At 46.3% G+C, this 19700-nt stretch overlaps 1 protein-coding gene across 5 annotated transcripts in view; it reads right to left on the bottom strand.

Annotated features, from left to right (window-relative positions):
• Positions 1-914: 914 nt before the first annotated feature.
• ZHX2 (zinc fingers and homeoboxes 2) overlaps positions 915-19700 on the bottom strand; it is a 170678-nt gene continuing 151892 nt past the window's right edge. For all 5 annotated transcript variants that reach the window (XM_068526248.1, XM_068526247.1, XM_068526251.1 and 2 more), the window contains 2 exons: positions 15166-17905; positions 915-2132 (listed from right to left, as the gene is read on the bottom strand). In XM_068526248.1, the coding sequence (XP_068382349.1) occupies positions 15170-17686 (2517 nt within the window). In that variant the 5' untranslated portion in view covers positions 17687-17905 and the 3' untranslated portion in view covers positions 915-2132; positions 15166-15169. The remainder of the gene's footprint in view (positions 2133-15165; positions 17906-19700) is intronic.

Here is a 19700-nt window from a genome sequence, read left to right as displayed (position 1 = left end):
GGGCTGACGTTCATTAATGGTCTGGAAGGACAGGACAGCATGCGGAGATGAGGTCTGTGGATGGTCCACTGCTCGGAGCGCAGACGGGAAAGGCAGCGTAGGCAGGGAGCAGGAGATGAGCCAGCGACAGCCACTTTGCACTTTTTTTTTTTTGTAATAAGGAAAGCACAGGCTGGATTTTTGGGTTTTTCTGCGGCGGGGGAGGTGGATGGGGAGAGTTTGGAGGTTGAGGGGTGGATAAACTGCCCAAAAGTCTGTAAGTCCCTGTGAAAATGAAACATCTAGACCAGAGATTCCCAATGTTGGGACCCTGAGCTGGCAGTACCAGCCTCACCTGGGAGCAGTGGACGTTCTCTGGTCCACCCAGACCTACTCAGAAACTCTAACCAGCCTTCCAGGTGATTCCGCTGCCTGCTCAAGCTTGAAAGGCACTGGTCTAAACAAGGGTCACCTTGAACAACGAGGGGCTTTTTAAACCTCACCTGGTCAGAGACACAAAAGCCGGCCTTCTCGGAGAAATGGCACAGTCACCAGCAACCCGGGACAGAAGTGACTTGCCTGAGGTCCCCCGAGAGCAGGCGGTGGCCTGCAGGCAGGTCTCATTCCCACGCCTGTGCTCTTCTTCTCTGCAGTATTTTATGAGTCTATTTGTGAAGACCCCAGAGAAGGGTGGGCCTATCACTCACTTCTTCTCTATGTCACAGAGATGTGATGAAGATTCCCACGTCGACACTTACCCCCTGTTTTTACAGTCCCACCGGTGCTGTCGGGCCTCACCAGGATGGAAGATGAGAAGTGTGGTCATAACGGATTTGAAACAGAGGGTGGGTGAGTTGGAACCCTCAGGCTGTGCCCTGGGAGCCAGACAGCAATGAAGAACCAGGAGCAGAGGAAAAGGTTATAAAAATGTTTAGTCTTTGCTTTATTGAGTTACAACAAATGAGCAACAAGTTAGAAAAATTGTTTTTTTTTCCAAACTCCCTAACCTTTTATTTGTGCAGTGTACTCAAATGAGGGGCAGTGTGGGCAGGGGAAGGGACTGCAAACACAACTCATACAGCAACATTTACACCAGATACGTCTCCTGGTTCTTCTTCTTTAGAAGTTAGGACTAACTGAGGGAAAAAAAAAAGTGCACTCAGGAAACTAAAATTGGCCCAAAACAAACACACAAACAAACAAAAAAAGCAATTCGCGGTGAAGCTTCAAGCTGAAATCTTGTCCAATACCACACTGAGAAAAGGCAGCTAGGAACGGAAATGAAAACCAAAGCTGTTCATCTTTGTACCCGCTAGACACGAAGATCTCTTTTTGTTTTAATTTCACGAAAGTAATGATGATGCTAATGCATCCGGAAGCCCTTTCTGCTGGTCACTGAAAAGGGGCTCAGAGGGTAGCTGTCCGCCACCCAGTTCTCCGGGTGCTGGCTCGGCCCAAGGTCTGAGGCCAGGCCATCAAAAACACCAGACCGGCCTGGTGGCAGTTCAGAAAGCCTTGTGTGTGGCTAAACAGGGACCCCCAGAGGAGGCTGGGGAAGAAATAGAAATGGATTTGATTTGGAAGATCTGTCATCTGTAAAACCCTCTCCAAGTTAAGACAGATGCCTGAATCCCCAGCCCTTTCCCCCGAAGAAATCTCCCAAATTTCAAACTACCTTTAAAAATGAACTCTCCCCACCTAAAATCCAGTAGATATAATGGCACTAATGCTAACATCCCCCCCTCCCCCAAATTAATAAAATAAAAAAACAAAGAAAGGAAAAAAGAGAAAAGCACGTGTGATCAGCCCTCCCTCCTGGAAAAAAACCTTACAATGGTGGTGCTGGAAAAGGAAGTTGCCCTTGGTTAAAAAGGTAACAAAATTTTCCCACATTGTACAAATCGGTTCCAGTATAGCAAGAGGCGGGGGCCTGGGCACAGGAGCAAACTATTTACAAGGACCCATGGAAAACGCAGTGGTAGGACTTTGGCACTATGAACAATTCCCACCGGGCCTCGGGGAGGTGCGTACGAGCGAAGGCGTTCCACTTGGAGTCTCTGGCCAGGGCGGCCCACAGCCGGGGACGAAAGTTCTCTTCTCTCTTTGAAGACACAGTGTCCCCTTCATCAGCACAGCAGTTCTGATGGACTTCCCTAGAAGGACAACACAAAACCAGAGAGACAAGATGTCAGGGAGATGACCATCATTCCCTGGGTGCAAGGCATCGGGGGTGGCCTCTCCTTGGCTTTCCTGGGGAGACACTTCCAAAGCCATCCTGGGGCCTGGAGGAGAGACAAACGCCCTGTTTTAAAGAAACAAGTGTTTTTCCTGAGCACAGTCTGACATTATGGGAAGTGCCTTCAGAATAAGGCCTTTGAAAATAGGATGACTTTCTGGGCAAGTGAAGGAGGTGATTCATTTTATCATTACAAGACCCTTTTCTTATTCCTGGAGAGGCAGCCAGTCACAATGGTTCCTAAAAGGCCCCAGAATCAGTCAAACCTGGATTTGGGTTGGGAGTTCTCTCTATACTGGCCATGGGGCCATACACACGTCAAAATCTCTCTAGGGCTTAGTTTTTGCTTCTGTAAAACAGGGATGATAATAGCATCCACAAAGTAGTTGTGATAAGAAGTTGATATATGCACCAGCATATAAAATAGTGCCCAGCGTGTGGTAAGTATTACATGTGCTTTTGTTGTATTTGTTAGATGGAACCCTTTCCAAATATGATAGGATATAAGATAATCATAATAAGATGAGAAATTTTAAGTATATTTTTAATTTAATGTTTCTATCAACCCTCAGGTGTAGATAAAATTGTTATTCCCATTTTACAGGTGAGGAAACTGAGCACAGAGAAGCTAAAAAACTTGCCCAAGATCACACAGCTAGAAAGTGGCAGAGCCAAAATTCCAACCCAGGCAATTTCCACAGCCTGTGCTCTTAAACAGTGTTTATTGAGTCAGTATGGAGAAGTGTTTAATTCTTATGTACTTTAAAGTAATGAAAATAGTCCAAGGACCTTCTTATGGGTTAAATTGTGTCCTCCCAACCCCCAAAGATATGTTGAAGTCCTTAACCCTTAGTACCTCAGAATGTAACCCTATTTGGAAATTCCTTTACAGAGGCCATCAATGTTAAAATGAGGTCATTAGGGTGGGACCTAATCCCATAGGGCTGGTGTCCTTATAAAAAGGGGAAATTTGGACACGGAGACAGATATAGGGAGAACATCATGGGAAGACGAAGGCAGAAATTGGGTGTTGTATCTATAAGGCAAGGATTGCCGGCAACCCGCCAGAAGCTAGCAGAGAAGCAAGGAACACACGTTCCCACACAGCCCTCAGAAGGAAGCAACTCTGCCAACACCAGACTTCCAGTCTCCAGACCGTGGGAGAATAAATTCCTGTCGGTTAAGCCACCCAGTTTGTGGTACTTGATGGCAGCCTTAGGAAACTAAGGCCGACCTCCATTTCCTCTGTGGGCTCCTGGGATCCAAGGATCCTGAGCAAGAATCCAAGGGGAGGGCTCAGGGCTGTAAAGGACGTAGTTTTCCATGACAGGCTGGAAGGTGATCAAATCTGTAGATTCCTGAAGCCACTGGCTTTTTCTTTGCCTCCCTCCTGGTAAGGCTGTGTTACTGCTTGGTCACTTCTCTGGCTAAGTAGCCGAGAAGGCCCTGAGAAGTTTTTGTGTTTTTCTTGTGCAGGGGACCAAGAGCAAGAATACCAGACTTCTCAGCCGAAGGCATCAGCAGATTATCTATATTGTTTTGTCATTCTTAACGTCTGGATGTCAAATGTACCCACATTCCCTAAATGCTCCCGACAATAAGACTGAATATTGGAGTTAAGGAAACAGCTTGTAAAAGAAATGTCTGTGGATGAAACCAGATTCCAGGGTGTCCTTGGGATCTGGTATCACCCAAAAGTGATCCAGCAAATGTCGCCGAATCGTAAGAGCTACAGGGATCCTTCTAGGTGATGCTGCCAACACCACTCATTTCACGAGAAAAAAAAAAGGAAGCTCGGGGAGGAAAAGCGATTTCCCCAGGTCACGTGACTGCTCAGCGGCAGAGTCAAAAGCAATAATGGTCATGGTTGTGACAACAGTGAGAGTAGCTTAAATATACCTCATGCTTATTATGTGCCAGGCCCAATGCTAAGTGCTGATGTGGATCATCTCATTTACTCCTTATGGTAACCTGGTAACCCGGGAGGTAGGCCCACCTGCAGTGAAGAGATGGGGGTTTAGCGAGGTTAAATGGTGTCAGGCAAGTAGCAAGCGGTGGAACCTGGATTCTACTGCGGCCAATCCAACTTTCACTGCCCCTCCCCACACCTGACCCTCCTTGCCCTACGTGCACAGCTGCTTCCTGCATGGAGCCACGTGGCGACAGGAGAGCGCAGGTCTGCTTCAAAGACGGGCTGGCGGTCCCAGGCAGCTGAAGAGGACCACGTGCCTTATCGCTGATCCCATGCAGAGCCACACGCGCCCAGGATGGGCACACGGACCACAGTCGGCCTCCCGCTGTGCTCCCCAAAGAACGGGATTTCCCGCAGCAAGCTGGGTCTTTCACCGTCTTCGGAAAGGAGGCTGCCTGTGGGTGGATGTCCATGCGAACAGTTCTCAAGACTCCAGGAAACAAGGCCCAAGGTGGGTAAAGAGCGATTGTTCCTTCTCCCAGCCAGGGTGAGGAACGTCAGCTCAGCACAGGACTGTGGTCTCTGCCGTGGAGCAGGGAGGGAAGAGCCGTGGAGTCAGAGAAAGCTGGATCCAGGGTCAGCCACTTCCGAGCTGTGTGCCGAGGTCAGTTACCTAACCTCCCTGAGCCTCACTTCCACAATTCATAATCAACCGGCTGCTGGGAGGGCAACAGACGAGGTGTGCAAAGCAAACACGTCCTCCAGAAATATTGCTTCCTGTTTTCCTTGAGGAAAGCCAAGTGCAAAATTACAGCCTTGGGGGTAAGTCAGCTCACCTGTGTGTGTGAGAATTTACACATTTTCTCTCTCTCCTCTCTCTCGTATACAGAAAACTGAACCCTGTCTCTTTAAGTGAATGGCAAAACTTTGCTTTTTATTTTTTTTTATTGATTTCTTTTGTTTTCTGAGTTTGAAGATGACTAGTTAATGAGATCAGTCAGGCTGCTTGAATTATCTTGCCTATTAATATTACACTCTTATAATGCATATCAAGTATAAATTATTAGAAGCTAAAGAAGTTGATTTTATCATGGTGATTTTTCCATAGCAAATAATTTTTAAACAATCCGATAATTGATGAATTATAAAATATCTTAGCAACTATGCTGTCAGTTTATTTGAAAGTAATAAAAATATGTAAAAATTTGCTTTTTAGATAAACCTCAATACTAAGGTGGTTCTCCATCTGGCAATTTTTTAAAAATTGAAGTATAGTTGATTTACAATATTGTGTTTCAGGTGTACAGCAAAGTGATTCAGTTATATATATATAAATATTTTTTCAGATTATTTTCCACTATAGGTTATTACAAGATATTCAATATAGTTCCCTGTGCTATATAGTAAATCCTTGCTGCTTTTCTATTTTCTGTTTAGTAGTGTATATCTGTTAATCCCATACTCCTAATTTATCCCTCTGCCCTCTCTTTCCCCTTTGGTAACCATAAGTTAGTTTTCTCTGTCTGTGATCTGTTTCTGTTTTGTATATAGATTCATTTGTATTATTTTTGAGATTCCACATATAAGTGATATCATGTAATACTTGTCTTTCTCTGATTCATTAAGTATAATATTCTCTAGGTCCATCCGTGTTGCTGCAAATGGCAATATTTCATTCTTTTTTATGGCTGAGTAGTATTCCATTTTATATATATATATATATATATATATATGTTACATTTTCTTAAGCCAATAGTCTGTTGATGGGCACTTGGGTTGTTACCGTGTCTTGGCTATTGTAAATAGCACTGCTATGAACATTGGGGTGCATGTATCTTTTAGAATTAGAGTTTTCATCTTTTCCGGAGTGGGACTGCTGGAGCGTATGGTAGCTCTATTTTTAGATTTTTAAGGAATGTCTGTACTGTTTTCCATAGTATTTACATACCAATTTATATTCCCACCAACAGTGTAGGAGGGTTCTTTTTTCTCCACACCCCCCCCCCCCCAGCATTTATTATTTGTAGACTTTTTGACGATGGCCATTCTGACAGGTGTGAGATGATACCTCATTGTGCTTCTGATTTGCATTTTTCTAATAATTAGCGATGTTGAGCATCTTTTCATGTGCCTGTTGGCCATCTGCATGTCTTCTCTGGAGAAATGTCTATTTAGGTCTTCTGCCCATTTTTGGATGGTGTTGTTTGTTTTCTTGCTACTGAGTTGTATGAGCTGTTTGTATGTTTTGGATATTAACTCCTTGTTGGTTGCATCATTTGCAAATATTTTTTCCCACTCAGGAGGTTGTCTTTTTGTTTTGTTGATGGTTTCCTTTGCTGTGCAAGAGCTTTTAAGTTTGATTAGATCCCACTTGTTTATTTTTGCTTTTATTTCTATTGCCTTGGGAGACTGATCTAAGAAAATATTGCTATGATTTTTGTCCAAGAATGTTTTGCCTATATTCTCTTTTAGGAGTTTTATGGTGTCATGTCTTACATTTAGATCTTTAAACCATTTTGAGTTTATTTTTGTGTATCGTGAGAAGGTATGTTCTAACTTCATTGATTTACATGAGGCTGTCCAGCTTTCCCAGCACCACTTGCTGAAGAGACTGTCTTTTCTCCATTGCATATTCTTGCCTCCTTTGTTGAAGATTAATTGACTGTAGGTGTGTGGGTTTATTTCTGTGCTCTTCTGTGCCATTGATCTATTTGTCTGTTTTTGTGCCAATACCATCATGTTTTGATTACTGTAGCTTTGTAGATGGTCTTATCTGGGAGGGTTATGCCTCCAGCTTTGTTTTTTTCCCCTCAGGATTGCTTTGGCAATTCTGGGTCTTTTGTGGTTCCATATAAATTTTAGGATTATTTGTTCTAGTTCTGTGAAAAATGTCATGAGTATTTTGATAGGGATTGCATTAAATCTGTAGATTGCTTTGGATAGTATGGCCATTTTAACAATATTCTTCCAATCTAAGAGCATGGGATATCTTTCCATTTCTTTGAATCATCTTCAATTTCTTTTATGACAATGTGTTCCTCCCTGTCTTATGGGGATGAACATGTATAATCCTCCAGCCACATGTATTAATATGAAAAATAAATGCCGAACAAGGCCATTAAAAAAACAAAACAAAAAACCCCACAAAAAACATATTGCAAGGCCAAAGGGTGACCTGGAGAAGGGGAGAGAAAGCCAGTTTTTTTTGGCTTTTGCAGTGATTCCAGATGTCTATGGATGGCTCTGGGCCCCAGTAGCACCCTTGGAACTGCTAGACTTCAATTCTCCTCTGACCTCTCCCAGGCTATGTAGCGGTGGGCAGGACTTGGGCTGTGGGAGCTGGCTGCACTCTCAAAGTGAGGCTGGGAAGATGCAGGACACCAAGGGCACACAGCCTGGCCCCATCGCCTTCCCCTTGGGCAGCAGGTCCCATCTGCAGGTCGCTTCTACAGAAGACCCTGCTCGCAGACACCCTCAGTTCACCTTTTTAAACGTATGTCCACAGAGTTCACTGTTGACCCCCGCCCCGCACTGAGTCTGGCTCACTGAGGACACTCAAACGTTCATTAATGAATGAAAAACAAGAAGAGAGCACAGTGCTGTTAGAGGTGGCTGGTTACACAAGATTGATGACAAAGTTCACATTTCAGGGTATTTTTTTTTTTTAAAGAGTATTACAGTGATTTTGACTATGTGGCCTCTTGCTAAGCCCCTGGGCTTCTACCTGGAATCCTACCACTTGGTCAGGGACATTCCGCGTGGTAGAGAACCAACCACCCGATGGGTCACTTAATCCCAGAGCACTAGTTCTTAGCTTTGGGGGAAACTGCAGAGTCACTGGGTCCCTTTTCTTATGGCCACTGTTCGAACGTTTCCACCAAGTGGATGCCCTGCCTCTCTCTCAACACTATCCAGGACAGGGAACCCACTGGCTCCCGCAGCTGTCCCTTTCTATCTTGGGCACACCTTGGAATGTTAAAAAGTACTACCTAATTCTTCAGCAAAATCTGTTTCCCTATTACTTTACCTTTGGGGAAGCATGAAACAATTAGAATTCTTTTCCCATGTGCTAGCTTTCTGTTCCTATTTCTCTTTACTTTTCCCTGTAGGGATTTCCCTTAGGCCCTGTGGACTTGAGAGAGAATAACACCACAGTCCATGAGATAGAAAAGCAAGCACTGTGATTGTAATTTATTCAATCTTATCTCAATCATATTTCTGAGTCCAACTTTCTTTTATTGGGAAGGGGCATGGTCTAATTTGAATTAGAACTGAGAAAAGGAAAACATGGTGACACGGAGAAAGAATAAGTAATTTCTCAGCGGATGAGGAAAATTTCACACTATCCTACATTATGTCAACTCTGAAGGTCCGGCAGAAGCTCTTTCCCTGCAGCAGTTTGGGGAGCCTCTGTGGTTGGGGAAATTGCTGAGACTTGTAAGTCAGGTCTCCCTGCTCGCAGAGAGGTTCAAAGGCAGAAGGAATCAGAGGGCCACTGGCTCTTCCTGTCCCTTTTCCATCAGTTGGATATTATCCTGTGGAGTTCAAATGGAATCGGATTTTAGACTCACTAGGCAGGCTCCTGACGAGGTTACAAGTGCAGGTTTGGGTTTGAATCCCAGCTCCACCGTCTTCTATCTCAGTGACCTTGGACCAGTTACCTTTCTGTGCTTCATTCTCATCAGCCATCAAATGAAGAAAATGATGTCTTTGGAGAGTTGTTAACACATGTAAAGTGCTTGAGCAGTGCCTGGCACAGTAAGTGCTCAGCAAATGTTGCCCCTTGTCTTTGTCCCAGGCCCCCAAACCCCGCCCCAAGATGCACATGCAATTAACAGCCCAAAGCATGAGTTTGTACCAGTGGGGCCCCAACCGAAACAGTCAACTTGGAAACCCAAGATGGCTAAGTTCTCCATATGCAGAAGAATGTGCAACTTCTGAGTTAGCATCCATTGAGCAGGTGTTGATGCTAATGCCAGGCCCCTGTTTTTGGGCTTTCACTTATATTATCTCACTTGGTCTTGACAACAACAAAGTCTATTGGTAAGTACCATGGACTGAACTGTGTCCCACCCCAAATTCATATGCTGAACTCTAATCCCTAGTATGACTGTATTTGGAGATATGGGGCCTTTAAGGAGGTAATGAAGGTTAAATGAGGTCATAAGGGTGGGGCCCCAATCCAACAGGATGGGTGTCCTTATAAGACAAGGAAGAGACACCAGGAGGGTATATGCACAAAGGAAAGGCCATAGGACACAGAGAGAAGGTGGCTGTCTGCAAGCCAAGGAGAGAGGCCTCGCCAGAAACCAACCCTGCTGGCACCTTGATCTTGCACTTTTAGCCTCCAGAACTGTGAGAAAATGGATTTCTGTTCTTTAGGCCACCCAGTCTGTGCTCTGCTGTTATGGCAGCTAGTTGACTAACACAGTAAGTATTAAGGTTGTAGAAAATCATAAAAAAGAATACAGTAAAATGTATAGGCATGTGGGTGCTCTAGAATTTTCTACCATCCATCTTCCATATACTACTAGGTCAGAAAGAAAGGTCTCAACACCCAGACATCTGCAAGATGACTTTCCTTTTGCTCCTCCCTTGAGTATCTCAGAGGGTCTCAAACTTTGTCAATGTGGTCATACACACAGAATCACATATAGTCTTTATTGATGAGTTAGAGGAGTTTCAAGGGAAAATTTGATGATGAGTCCAGGTAGCACTCTGGCTTTTAACTCTTGCACTTCTTTGAAGTGTGAACTCCGACAAGTCATAGCCACGATAGTCACCTTTTAGTTTCCCTGATGCACCAAGTTCCCTCCTGTCTCAGGGTCTTTGGGTATGTGGTTTCTTCTGCCTGGACTGTTTCTCCTCTCCTCTCTGCCCAGTCAACTCCTACTTAACCTTTTGGATTTCAATTCATCCACTGCTTGTTTATAGAGAAACCTTGCCCAACCCCCTAAATCAGGTCAAATTGCCCTAATCTATATTCTCACAGTTCCATGCGCCTTTCCTTCAAAAAATCTTGTCACCTGGCAACATTTCCTTTTTGTTTGATGGAAGATTATTTGGTCAAAGACTATGGGCTCCATGAGGGCAGGGACATGCTGGGCACCGCTGCCTTCCAGAGCCTGGCACACTGCAGGCTTTCCCCAAATGCTGATGGATGAATGAGCCAAGGCACTTATTATGGACATCTGGACTAGTTGCTTCTCCTCCTTGGGGCCAGCATCCTTCCTCTGAAAAATGAGGGGCTTCAGTTTCATTATGTTCCTAAGTCACTACAAGCTGCCTAAAGCACAGTGGGAATTCCTAGTGTGAGAAACTCCAGAATTAGGTAAAAGGAAGTGATAGCGGTTAACTCTCCATGAGGTGCCAGGGCAGCGAGGCTAAGGTACAGTCCCTGAGAAGTAACACCCAGTAAATAGCTAGTGATCGATTCTCCAACAGACCTTTCCCTCAAGCTGCCCACACACAGGGAAAGCAGATTGTCACCAGTTCCTCTCCTCTGATGGCTGTCATCTGATGGGACTAGTGAGTGATAGAAAAAAAAAATGAGGAGAAGCAAAGGACTGAGGTACCAGATCCTGGATAACTGGAAGCCAACTATCTTTGTTAATTCTCAGGTTGGTTTGATAAACTGCTGTTGAGCATCTGTTCTGAATCAGGCACTGGGGGATTCAGAGATTAATGGCCTATGGTGCCTGCCTTTAAGGGTCTGATAGGGGAGAGACAGGGAAATAGTTAATTACAACATTTTCACTTATCCATCCATCCATTCACATATCTGTATTTGGACGGGTAATCTGAACAGATGATGGGGTTATACCTATCCTGGATCCTAAATTGTATCCAGGATCCAATGTTGGCAGCCTTGAATATTTTAAGCAAGCTGAACTATGGAAAATATTTTTTTCCTGACATTTCACAGATTTACCTCTTCCCCAAAGCCATCCCTAATCCTCAGGAGATGGAAATTGTCAGAAATCAGGAGGCAGCAAAGTAGTGAATAGTTGCGTATTAGTTCCCACTCCAAGTAGAATTAAGAAATGACCACGTCCTGTTGGTCCAGCCTGGGCGGTGATGGTGGTGCCACTGTTGGCAAGGTGGTGGGCCACAGTGGTGGGGTCAGGCAGTGACCTGACAGATGAGATGGGGCCTCCAGGCTCCACCAGCCGCTAGCTGAGGAACCCAGGGCAAGCATCTCTTGAGCCTCCGTTTGGCCCTCTGTAAAATGGGGAAAGAGCCGTACCTCTCTCAGAAGGTTGTCATGAAGTGTAAATGACTTAATAGATGTGCTGGGAAGAATGCTGAGCACATGGCATATACAAATAAATGGAAATTCTTCATGGTAGCAGAGCCGGGCAATCCCGTCTGGCCAAACATCAAGGCATATGTCTGACATTCTCTGGCTCAAGTATTCTGACTCATTTTTAGGAAAGGAGGAGTTTATTTTTTGGCCTCTTACCAGGACAGATCTCTCAGTGGATAGCTCGATGATTGTTTGGACTCAGAGACTGAATCAAGATGCCCCAATTCAAGGCTTGGGAATGATTCCTTATCTTTGTGTCTAATCTCAGGGCCAGGGTGAGCCTGGACATTCAAATACTGTCCTGGGCCTTGCCAAGCTTCAGCCAGAGGAATTGGTCGGGGTGGGTACGCTTCACTCCCACAGAGGAAGTCCCATCCTAGAGTCAGCGCCCAGCTGCTTACCCAAGTTTTTTCTCACTCTCTCTCTCTCATATGTGCATCACATAACACCTTTCATGAAATCAAAACCATGCATCATTCCCAGGATTATTATGTGTGTGGCAACTGCACTCAACTGCAGGTTCCTAAATAAATATGTGTTTAAATAAAGACATCACTGAATATTTATGAATTTCAAGAGACCCATGTGTTTGGTTCATAAAAGCTGTGAAGTATTTGGAGAGGTTTTTTCCCCTCGAGGTTGGAAGCTTCCTTGAAGGGGTGCCTCTGTCGGGACTTGGGAGAACTTTTGGCTGCCGCCACCGGCACAGACGGCGGCCCCTTTCTCAATTCAGTGGCACCTGAAAAATATCAGGAGGCCCATTAGGGATATCAGATGTCACAGGTGTTGAGTAGATCTTAGCTTGTTGTTTAGGAATGTTTTCTAGCACACACTTGTGGCGTTCACCATAAATAAACATAAAAAAGCGGTACTTGGGTGTTCCTGTTTTTTGGGGGGACTTGACTAGTTCCTACATCTCTGAATTATTTGATGTTAATTCAAAAGTCAACTCTAAAAACCCTAGGTATCTGCCGCCACAGGAGCGGGTCAGGGGTGGGAGGTGCTATCAATCAGAACTGGGGAATTTCTGTCAGAAATAAAGAGGCAGAAACGGCAGTAGGAAGAGTGAAGGCTCTGGAGTGAAACCGAGGTGCTGGCTGGGAGAATGTGGATAAGTTCCTTGGTTTCTGAGTCTCAGTTTCTGGTTTTATAAAAATATAGAGAAGCTTACCTCTCAGGGCCGCTAAGAGAATTGAATGAGACTATCTGTGGCCACAGCGCCCAGCTCAGCCTCTGAACTCAGGAGGCCTTGCATCTTTCCTTCCTTCCTTCCTCCCTCCCTCCCTTCCTTCCCAAAGCTTCTCTTTATGGTTTCAGCATTTCTTCCCCCTTCTCCTTCTCTTGGGCCTCAGGTGGGGGTCAAGCACAGTGGCAACCAGCTCAGACGGGCGCTGTCAACTGTTGGTGTTGGTATCGTTTGGGAGAGAAAAGATGGGGACAGGTGGCCTTGGGGGCCAGTGGGGGGCTGCCATCCCTAGATACCTCCCACTCAGCGATGTGCATCCAGAGCCCACTCTGGACACAGGAACAATTAGCATCCTCATATCCAAACTGAGCAAACACAACTGGTTCAGAATAACTTTTGCCTGCTGTGGAAAGCCATCAGTTTTTCTTTTAGTTTGCCTCTTCTCATTGTTTGCCGAATCCCAAACTCAACTTCCTGGCTACACCAAACCTCTTTTGGTTCCGCAGCTGTCTTGTCTCTGGACCCTTGCTTGGCTCTTCCTTCCACTTGAAACACTCTCTTCCTTGTCTGTGCACTTGGCTAGCTCCTGAGTCAGCTGTCCCTTCCTCCAGGAAGTCTTCCCTGACTCCCAGCCTGGGTGCCCCTCCTGCGTGCACGTCTCCATCATGCCACGGAGCACCCTGGCGAATACAGGAAAGAGCAATTTCCCCTCTTGTTGGTCTGACTGAGCTCCAGGTGAAGAAGGACTCTATCTTCTTCACCCTGTCCTCTCTAGCGCCTAGCACCTTCGCCCGCACACAGTAGGTGCTTAGGACGTATTTGTTGAATTGAATTGAACCCAACTGTCTACTGTGTGGTAGGTGGAAAAGGCAATCACGTAGGCTTATGTTTATGCATCAGAAAAATCTGGGATGGAAGACGGGGCAAACTAGGAGCTTTCAGGCAGAATCTGATTGGACAAAAAAAAAAAAATTGCTCCTTCATTGCAACAAGGGGGATATGGGCTGGTTTGGTAGGGTCTTTTTTGTTTTTTATTGAACTTGTTACAAATTGCTTCTGTTTTATGTTTTGGTTTTTTGGCCAGTGAGGCATGTGGGATCTCAGCTCGCCGACCAAGGATCTAACCCACACCCCCTGCATTGGAAGGCGAAGTCTTAACCACTGGACTACCAGTGGTTAAGTCCCTGGTAGTCCCTGGTAGATTCTTATAAGAAGCAAGAAAATGGCCAGAGGGAGGATGAAACCGTTGTAGCCAGGTGGAGGCGGGTGGTTGGTGCGATGCATAATGCCCTTTAACCCCTCCTGTCACTAGCTCACCTTCCTCACCCCCAACCCATTACCACTTCCTCCTGCAAAGCTGGAGGAGAAAGACTTGATGGCATTCTGTGATTGGCTGCTCATTAAATTGCTCTTTTAGTAGCTGATGGAACCGGCTAAAATAAGGTTTCTAGAGGACTTTATTTATTTGCCAGGTGCCTCGTTTTATTACTGAATAAATGAATTAATGAGGGACATGGCTGGCCAAAGTTGTTCGAGTTCATAAATAAAAAGGTATGGTAATTTCCAGGGCTCCCTTGGGGACCTTATCAATCATTGTAGAGGTTTTTACCTTTCATTATGTCTAAAGATGACATGGTGGTGGCGCGGGGCTTCCATTGCCTTTTAAGTGACCTCTGGAGAAGCCAAGCCGGGCAGATTGTAAATCGTGCATCTCCCTCCTGTTTCTAAGCTGCCCTTGGAATACTTCGGCTTTGGCCGAGGTAGACCTTTCCCTCCTGTATCCCTCTCTCTACTATCCCCCCCCCACCCCGCCCCCTTTTCTAAACTTACCATCAAGAAAGCTGCCATGCTTCAGGCCCTAATTTGCACAGACCTCTGGTGAAGCACAAACACCAAGGGCTTGGGTGGCACGTCCCATTTTGTGGATGACATGGCCATTAGTGACCATGGTAACCTCCCTTCCCAGGCTTTTGTGGCTCCACCGACCTAATTTACACCAGTCTCTTCCAGATTTGAAGGGGCTCTGGGGACCCCATCAGCGCAGCAACAAGCGGGGTTACTTAATGAGACACACACGGGTGCACCTTCCTTTAGCCGTGGCGAGGTAAATACCAGGTACTTTCAAAACCTTTCAGGTTAAAGGAAACAATCCCAAATTTTTATTCAGTAAACGTAGACGCTTATTCTTTAAAAAATCCAAAAAGAAAAGAAAAAGAAAAAGGAAAAGACATATCCTTTCACGTTTGTTTCTTACACCAGTGAACACAAAACAGGCCTTGTGTTGCGTTACCTTGTTACTAGACTTTAGAATGGACGGACCCCCAAAGGCCACAGGCAGTGATGCTGTCACCTATCAGCACTGCCTTGCAAATAAAAACATAAAATCTAGCAACACCTATTCTTCTTCCTTTGTCTTAAAAGAGCTTGAAAGAAGAACCCATGATCTATGTCAATATCTCTGTACCCGACAACTGTATCGACTCTGGCAATAGAAAGAAAGAAACCCAGCCTCCTGCCCTGGCTCCCAGGGGGGCAGGTGGCATTACCTGTCTAGGCCTGGCTGGCCTCAGCAGGGACGCTGTCGGAGTCCGAGTCAGCCAGTTCCGCCGCGCCGTCTGCCGCCGTCTGACTCCAGCTGTCCGACCTGTCTGAGACGGCGTCCTCCTCTCCGACCGTCACCTCCACCCAATCCACGATGCCCGACTCCTCGTTCTCGTCGCTGCCCTGGCCGTCCCGACTGTTGCCCTCTGATCTGTCCGAGGTGGCCTCCGAGGGCTTTGCCGGCAAACCGTCTTTTGCTTGCTCGCCGCCCGCTTTCATCCTGGGGCCCAGCTTCTCCAAGTCCTCCTCGCAGAGCTTTTTGGGGTCCTTGTGGTACTGCGGGCTGCCCTCGCTCCTGTTCTTCGAGCTCTCGGCGATGACGGTTCTTGCCGCCTTCCTCGACAGGGCGTCGTAGCCGTGATCATCCGCCACGTGCTGCTGCTGGTACAGCTCCAGCCACTTTAAGGTTCCAGTTTTTAGCAAGCATCTGTTCTCCTTGAACCAACGCACGATTTCAGTTCGGACCAGGCCGGTCTTTGCCGCCAGCTGGTCGTACTCCTGGGGCGTTGGCCACTGCGTTCTTGCAAATGTGCTCCTCAGGAGTTGAACCTGTTCTTGATTTTTTGTAATTGCTGGTGAGGGGCTGGGCAAAGAGCTGGGCACCTGGGCACTGGAGAACTGCTCGAGTCGAGACAGAGCACCATTGGGGGCCACCGCGTCTGGGCCTTTCTTGCTGGACCCCATGGAATCCAGGACGGCCTGTTCCATGCTGTCCCGAAGCTTCCGCCTCTCCAAGAACCAGGAGTCGATCTCTCTCCTGCTCAGCTTGGTCTCCACTCTTAGCCTGTCCAGTTCTGCTTGGGTCGGGAAAGAGCTTTTCAGAAAGCTGTCTTCCAGGATTTTCACCTGACCTTGGGTTTTCTCTTTGAACTTCTGCGGGGCAAAGTCTGGGTACGCGTGGTAGGTGCGGCCGTGTCGGGAAGCCGCAATGGCCAGCTGGTCTTTGGCAAGGGATTCGCTGGTGATGTGGACGATGCCCCTTTGACACCGATACCGGTGGTCGCTGAACCACTTCTTGATCTCACTCCTGGCGAGGCCGGTCACCTCGATGAGCCGGTAGACCTCAGCGTCGTCGGGGAACTGGCTCTGGAGGAAGCTCGCCTTGAGATGTGCAATCTGCTCCTTCGTCTTCTTGCGGTCGCTGGCCGGGGTCAGCGAAGGGTTGGCCACCTTGGGTGGAGGCTCTGGCACTTGAGCGATGTGTGGGCGCTTGGGCTCGGGGGCAGCTTGGGGAGTCACTAGAGGTCTCTTCTGGCCGTGGTTGGTCACTCCGGCCACGGCGAGTGTGATGGGGGAGCAAGAGACGGTGGTTGGCCCGCTGGTCACCTGAGTCAGCACGAGGCTGGTCTGGCCGAGGATCTGGCACGGAAGCGCTGTCTGGAGGATGGGCTGTGACATCTTTGTGGGGGCCAACTGGGCGGGCAGCACAGTGATCGTTGGGGGGACTGACTGGATGGTGCCATTAAACATCTTCTTCCGGGCCTCCTCCACCTCCTCCGGGGACCAGCTGATGCCATGCTTTAAGCGCTGGGTGGCAAACCAGATTCTGATGTGCTCTTCTGGGTGTTTGGAAGCAGCTGTGAGCCAGGACAACTCAGCCTGTGTTGGGTAAGGGAACTTGTTGAAGGAGTTGATCATGGTGGCGTTGGTGTCCAGGGCAGAGTTGTATTTGGTAGTGTTCAGCGGCACGGGGACCTTGGGGACAAGGTTGATATTTGGTGGGAGCTGGACAGAAGGCATAACGTGTCCTAACGTGTCCTGGAGGAGCTCCACGCCCCCGAGTCTTGAGAGGATCTCAGCCGCGTCTGTCACCAGGCGGGTGGTCCCTTCCACGTGGTTCTCGGGGGCGGCCTCCTCTGGCTTCTTGGGCACCTTCTTGGCATCGGCTTTCGGTTTCCCTGGCTTCATGATGGGGGTTTTACTCACCGAGATCCCGGGGTCATTGTCCCCGCTTCCGGGGCCGCTGGTGGTGATGGACATGATGTGGTTGGTGGCATCGATGGACTGCTCTAAGACGGTCTGATTATTGCGCTTGATGAGCTTCAGCTTGAAGTTGGTCTCCCCGGGGTGGAACTTGGAGTTGTGGTCAGACAAGGAGTCGTACTTTTTGGTTGTGAAGTTACATTCGGCACACACGTAGAGCGGGTTGAGAATCACGTTGGGGTGCTGCATGTCAACGTGCTCCGTGAACTCGTTCAGGTTTTGCGTGGAGTAGGGGCAGTATTTGCATTCATAACCACCTTGGAGTTTTTTGGATTGATTTTCCCCTGTAGATTTCACCTCTATCACTTCATTTTCTTTGGAAGAGTTTTCAGGTTCTGCTGCCCAAGTGTCCTTGGCCATTTCGGGCTGTGGCGTGCCGATTCCTTTCTCTTTGGCCCTGTCTCCTTCCTCGGGCACGTCTTGTTCTACTACTTGTGACGTCCGAACCATGCATGGGGTTGTGGATTTTCGTTTGCTCGCCATGCTGTCTGTCTGTGTGCAATGGCTTATTTTGGGGATGGGGGCGGGTAGGGAAGGGGCAGTGAAATGTTTGGAACTACTAAGATAAAAGGCTTTTGGCTTTATGCCCTGCTCCAATGGCTTTGGCTTCACTTGAACGCTGAAGTCTGGTGCTTGAGTTTCCAGAATGATTTCAGTGCAGAAGACTGTAACTGTTCCAAAACACAAGAGGCAGGATCATATCTGTGGGACAAGAACAAAGAGAGTGTCAGTGTTTCCTCACAAGGCAAAAGAAACTAGCATTTCTTTCTAAGTTGCTCCCATGACCCATCCCAACTGGCACCCAAAGCAAATACCCAGGTGCGCACAGAGGGTGTGAGAGTGGGTACACCTAAAAATGAAAGATCACATTCTTCTTCTCTTCCATTCTCTGGGAAGGGCAGTGGGAACAGGCCCAAAGCAAGCAAATGAGGATGCAGGTCACTCATTCATGTTTAGAGACCAAGGGATACAGAAAAGCAACAAGGGCACTGAGATCTTATGAAGTGGTGGGTAGGGTGGTGGAGGGAACCTCGCAGTGAAGTGTTGGCTGGGTTCGCAAGCCGCTTTTATGGATGGTACATCAGAAGCAAGATGCTTGCCTGGGGCTGGCAAGTGGAATTTATATAGGAGTTAGAAAATGGATGTGAATGTTTCGTTTATTATCATAAAGGTAAAATCACTATAGAAAATCCAGAAAAGGCATCAAAGTATAAAAAAGAAAAACATCACCCCAAATATCATAGTTCCTTCATTTCACTTGAACATTTCCCATTTTCACAAACTTTGAGCAAAAGCATGATTAAAAAATGGCTGCATGACATTACATTGTAGGAATATACCATACATGATGTATTTAGCCATTGGACTTTTGCTGGACATTTATTCCTAATTTTTGGCTCTTCTCGACAAAATTGTAGTCAATACCCTTAGTCCTTATTTCTGAAGTAAAAGCACTGGGTCAAAGGAGGTCAACATTTTACATTCTCTTGACTCATATGGCCAAGTTTTTGCATCATTTGGCCTTTTTGCCGGCAGTGAATGAGTGCCCGACTCACCACTTAGCTTACATGAAATATTACCATTAAAAAGCCTGGCCAATTAGATACGGGAAAACTGCTTTAATATGCTTTGGTGCTTCTCTTGATTGCTAATAAGGGTGAACAGTTTTCAAAATTCACTTGCCATTTGTATTCTTTTGTGAATTGTGGATTTACGCCATTTTAAAAAAACATACTTTATTGTCATTTTTAAAAATTATTTATTTATTTATTTATTTATTTAGGCTGTGCCAGGTCTTAGTTGTGGCACGTGGGATCTTTAGTTGTGGCATGCGGACTTCTTAGTTGCAGCATGCATGCGGGATCTAGTTCCCCGACCAGGGATCAAACCCAGGCCCCCTGCATTGGGAGCGCAGGGTCTTACCCACTGGACCACCAGGAAAGTCCCTATGTCATTTTTATATTGTGATGCCCAGTGGTTTTATTATTAATTTATGAGTTCTTTCTATATTAAAAACATTAGTACCTTTCTATATTTGTTGCAAAAATTTTCCAGTCTGTAATTTACCTTTTAGTTTTGCATATGGTATTTTTTCATGTTTTACAGGTAGAAATTTTTTATTTTTAGATGGCAAATTTATCAATCTTTTTCTCTTGTGGTTTCTTTCATTGTGATTTTACATTTAGAAGGTGATTCCCTGCTTTGATAGCTGAGACCTATTATTCTATGTTTTCTTAGAGTGTTTTGGCTTTATTTTTTACATTTAACTTGTCTGGACTTGAACTGAACTGATCTTGGGGTAAGCTGTGAGATACATTTCTAACCATTTTTCTTGAAAGTTATCAATTATCTCAATAGCATGTATAGTGTTATTTATTTCTCACTAATTTGTGAAGCCACCTTGGCCATACATTAAATTTTTCTATATACTAGGGTGTTTCTGGATTATCTGTTCTGTACCTCTTATCTAGCTCTTGAGCCTTACACTTATGCTTCA

This window comes from Eschrichtius robustus, chromosome 17 (genome assembly GCF_028021215.1).
Source record: "Eschrichtius robustus isolate mEscRob2 chromosome 17, mEscRob2.pri, whole genome shotgun sequence".
Taxonomy (NCBI): domain Eukaryota; kingdom Metazoa; phylum Chordata; class Mammalia; order Artiodactyla; family Eschrichtiidae; genus Eschrichtius; species Eschrichtius robustus.
This window is presented reverse-complemented; position numbering and strand designations above follow the sequence as displayed.